This window comes from Gekko japonicus, unplaced genomic scaffold, assembly GCF_001447785.1.
Source record: "Gekko japonicus isolate JY-2015 unplaced genomic scaffold, Gekko_japonicus_V1.1 scaffold1433, whole genome shotgun sequence".
Classification (NCBI taxonomy): Eukaryota; Metazoa; Chordata; class Lepidosauria; order Squamata; family Gekkonidae; genus Gekko; species Gekko japonicus.
The window spans coordinates 501,983-506,371 of NW_015168090.1; the positions used below are offsets into that span (position 1 = coordinate 501,983).

The 4,389-nt window shown below is 48.0% G+C and overlaps 1 protein-coding gene across 1 annotated transcript in view; it reads left to right on the top strand.

The window, feature by feature from the left end:
• Positions 1 to 4,389, top strand: part of MRS2 (MRS2, magnesium transporter) — a 15,858-nt gene that overhangs the window by 3,986 nt on the left and 7,483 nt on the right. Inside the window, exons 5-6 of the mRNA XM_015414723.1 lie at positions 1,911 to 2,027; positions 3,260 to 3,412. Coding sequence (XP_015270209.1) covers positions 1,911 to 2,027; positions 3,260 to 3,412 — 270 coding nt within the window. The remainder of the gene's footprint in view (positions 1 to 1,910; positions 2,028 to 3,259; positions 3,413 to 4,389) is intronic.

Genomic DNA, 4,389 nt, shown 5'->3' on the forward strand with positions numbered 1-4,389 from the left:
AGCCGGGCCGGGTGTCCGGCGCTGGCAGCAGCAGCAGATCTCCAGGGCAGGCGGGGGGGGATCGGTGGGCTTCCCACGTGGCCCCTGGCCCCAGGGGGGAGGGGGGGTGAGCTGTGGCGCGGGTCTCGCTCGAGAAGCCCACCGATCTCCCCCCCGCGCACCCTGGAGATCTGCTGCTGCTGCTAGCGCAGGACGCCTGGCCCAGCTCATCTCTCGTTCGCTCCAGGCTCTGCGGGGCCCCGCGGATCCTGAAGGGAGTGAGAGATGAGCCAGGCCAGGCGTCGTGCGCTGGCGGCAGCAGTAGCAGCAGATCTCCAGGACAGGGGGGGGAGATCGGTGGGCTTCCCACGTGGCCCCCGCGCCCAGGGGGGAGGGGGAGGGCGGGTGAGCTGCGGCGTGCATCTGGCTCGGGAAGCCCACCGAAACCCCCCCCCCACGCGCCCCGGAGATCTACTGCCAGCGCAGGAAGCCTGGCTCGGCTCATCTCTCCCTTGCTCCAGGCTCTGTGGGGCCCCACAGCGAGAGATGAGCCGGGCCGGGCGTCCTGCGCTGGCAGCAGCAGCAGACCCCCCGGGGCGGGTGGAAACGCAGATTTCCAGGGCGCGCGGGGGGGGGATCAGTGGGCTTCCCACACTGCCCCCGGCCGTGCTGGGAGCTGGGGCGAGCAGCGCAAAAGGGATGCTCTGTATTCTTGGTGATTGGGGGGGAACAGTGGGAGAGCTTCTTGTGTCCTGGCCCCACTGCTGGACCTTCTGATGGCCCCTGGTATTTTTGGCCCCTGTGTAACAGAGAGTTGGACTGGAGGGGTCATTGGCCTGATCCAGCATTGGCTTCTCTTATGTTCTTATGTCTGGGGCAAGGGATGCTCTGTATTCTTGGTGCTTGGGGGGGCGGGACAGTGGGAGGGCTTCTGGTGTCCTGGCCCCCCTGCTGGACCTCCTGATGGCCCCTTGTGTTTTAGGCCCCTGTTCAACAGAGAGTTGGACTGGAGGGGTCATTGGCCTGATCCAGCATTGGCTTCTCTTATGTTCTTATGTCTGGGGCAAGGGATGCTCTGTATTCTTGGTGCTTGGGGGGGGGGACAGTGGGAGGGCTTCTGGTGTTCTGACCCCACTGCCGGACCTACTGAGGGCACCTGGTATTTTTGGCTGATGTGTGACACAGAGTGTTGGACTGGATGGGCCACTGGCCTGATCCAACATGGCTTTTCTTATGTTCTTATGTCTGGCGCAGTGATGCTCTCTATTCTTGGTGCTTGGGGGGCAAGAGTGGGTGGGCTCTTGGAGTTTTGGCCCTGCTGGTGATGTCGGGGTGTGGCATATGCTAATGCGTTGTGCTAATGAGCTCCGGCAGCTCTCTTTCTACAAAAAGACCCCTGAATTGAGCTTTAATGCAATTGCATGGTTTGGTAAATGGCTCCTACTGGGGTCGCTACCAAACCTTTTGGCAGTATATTTAAAAGTGGGTTCCTGAGTTTTACTGAAACTGCTGCATAATTTCTGTTTTGTTTTGTGTCAGCTAAAGGCAGCATCCAGATGAGAGTTTCTCACAAACATATGCTCACAATGCCTATTGTAGTTATGGGTGGAGGAAGGCAGATAATAAGATGATCTCTGATTACAAGACAAGGGTGTGGATTTTGCATACTGTATGGAATGCTCCCCCCCCCCCATTCTCTGCCCATGTCTATGTCAAGCTGATGGCCATTTCTTACATCTTGTTAGTGGTCTCCACTTATTCTAACATTTCATGAGTATTCTGGGCAATTCCACCCAAGCATTGAAAAGAGCCACTTTGTTAAGGAGAGGTTTTAGGGGTGGTACATCCTCAGTCAGACTCCCTACAACTGACACAGCAAGCCAAAAAGTCAAAATATTTTATTGTTTCTCCTGTGTTTTTTTCCCCCTCAGCTTGTCAGAGTTAGAAACGGATATTAAAGTATTTAAGGAAACAATATTGGAAATCCTTGATGAGGAAGAACTCATAGAGGAGTTGTGCCTAACTAAATGGACAGACCCACAAGTATTGTAAGTATATACTGGCGTGTCTTCAGGTATGAGTTCCAAGAGTACACATTTGATAGTCCAGACTAATCTCCCAAATATGCAGGAGGAGGAATGGTGTATTATTTACACCTGTGTAAAATGTACTGTTGGATTTTTCAAAGCCACTGGCTTGTGCAGGTGATGGCCAACTGTGAAGATGGCTGCCATTATTATACACAACCATATTCAAACAATCCTGATCTTAGGGTGAAGGTGTGCTTGAAAGTCTTGTTTCTGTCAGGAAAATAGGTGGCCCAGTCCATTTCATGGTGCAGCAACTGTTGCCATTCTCTTCCTACTGAGAGGTTAGTGGAACTAAGTTGCTGAAGTGTGACGTCTGCAAAACGTGGAGGCTGAAGAGTCTGTTTCCTTTTGGGACCCTTCAAGGCAATCTAGTTCCAGGGAGATTCTACCAGACAATACAGTTTAAAAGTGGTCAGAATTGCACATCATTTCTAGCATTTGTAGTTGTGGGACTGGGAGACTTCCTTTAGAAAAACAAGTTGTCTTTCAGGTATACAAAACAAACACATAAAATGGCACTTAAAACATACACAAAATTACAGCAAGAGTGAGGCGACATGGAGTACTACATAGTGTCTATGCCTTGCATTGTAAACTCTTACCACGTGGTGATGAAGAACAGAAGCCATAGTTTTAAGGGTGATACACTGTACTTTGGCTACCAAGGCACACTGCAGTATCTTAACAACCAGCTGTTGTACTTAACAAGAGAGCTAATAAAGCCCTGCCTGGTCCTGTATTCAGAATAGGCTGGTATCACTCCCCACCAATGCCACCTGATTAAACCACTTCTCCCAGCCCCCAGTCTTATATTAAATAAACAGATAGAACCTTTGTTAGCCGACAAACGCTCCTCAGTCACCGATCGGGTGGCGAAGTTCCTGGCCCTAGCAGCAAAAGAGATAGAAGCCAAAAGTGGTAAAAGTGCTAGATAGGGGAAGATTACGTGCCTACTTTTCTTAGTTAAGATCCAGCTGTACTTAGTTTCTGCTATGCCGCTTGTTTTGGAGAATTTCTGTAGACTGTTTTTTATTTTCCCCTCAAATCTCGCTCACGTGTTTTGTTGTATCCTACCTTGTTATGCCAATAAAGGTGGTAGCTGCGCCTACAAGGGAGTTCAAAACTTTAAACTGAGTTTATTAGAAGAGTCACTGTATCTTTTAATATCTTAATAATACATTTGTTCACAGTGAGGAGAGTATTTCTGGAATTGACCACGCAGAAGAGATGGAGCTGCTACTGGAGAATTATTACAGGCAAGCAGAAGATCTTGCTAATGAAACTCGTGAACTCAGGGTGTTGATTGATGATTCTGAAAGTATCATCTTTATCAACTTAGACAGGTGAGCTGTTCATTGAGACATATCTTGGGGAAGCCGCTCAAAGATTATGGCCAGTATCATTCCTGTTTATGGAGCTTGTTGTCTATTCAATTGGAGCCAGTGATTCCAGTTTCATCTCTGTAAAATGTGTTGCTTATTTCAGTAAACTGCATATCATACTGTCCAGGTATCATACATTGATAGTTGCAGAGAAGTGACAATGCACACAACACATAATCCACAATCATTTTGAAGTAACTTCACTAAAGACCAGTAGCTTGCAATCTCTGTCTGTGTGTGGCTTGATGAACAAAATGTCTCTTCTGGCTGAAGGCAATATCCCTCTTATTGTTTTTTTTTTAATAAAGGTTTTATTAGCTCCCCTAAAAAGGGGAGGTATTTCGCTTAAAAGAAAAAAAGGGAGGGGTAGACAGTGGGAGAAAGAGAAAGCTGAGTGATATATAAACTGGTAAATTAAACTGTTAGTAATGTCCAATTAATCTTCTTGGGCTTCTTCTGTGTGTTGCCAAACTTCTTTTCTTAGTCCTGTTACATGTATTCTCTGTTAGTATGTTAGTAATGTTCCTTTGAGATTCTGTTAATAAAAAGGATCTCTTCTGTGCACATTCAGAACCGCTTCTTTGCGTGCTGGGTACTTTTACTATCGCTGACGTGGAGGAGCTTCCTCTGTTGTCTTCTCCTTCCGGCTTGTTAGATCCTCCTTCGGGTTGTTGTTAATACGCTCAGTTCATGTACTATAAATCCTCTTCTTTTCATGCCATTACCGGAGGTCCCCATTTTCGAGAATGGTATAATTTCATTTTCGCTTTTATATTCGCTCCCAGACTCTCTATGGGTCCTCCTCGCAATTGTTGACTTATAAGCGCTTGTCAGGCACTTCTCGCTGTCACAATTCCAACTTATCTTTTTTACAAAACTCCCGTCGGATTCACAGCCATAAACAGTCCAAACATTCAACAGCCGGCTCTCGCACACAA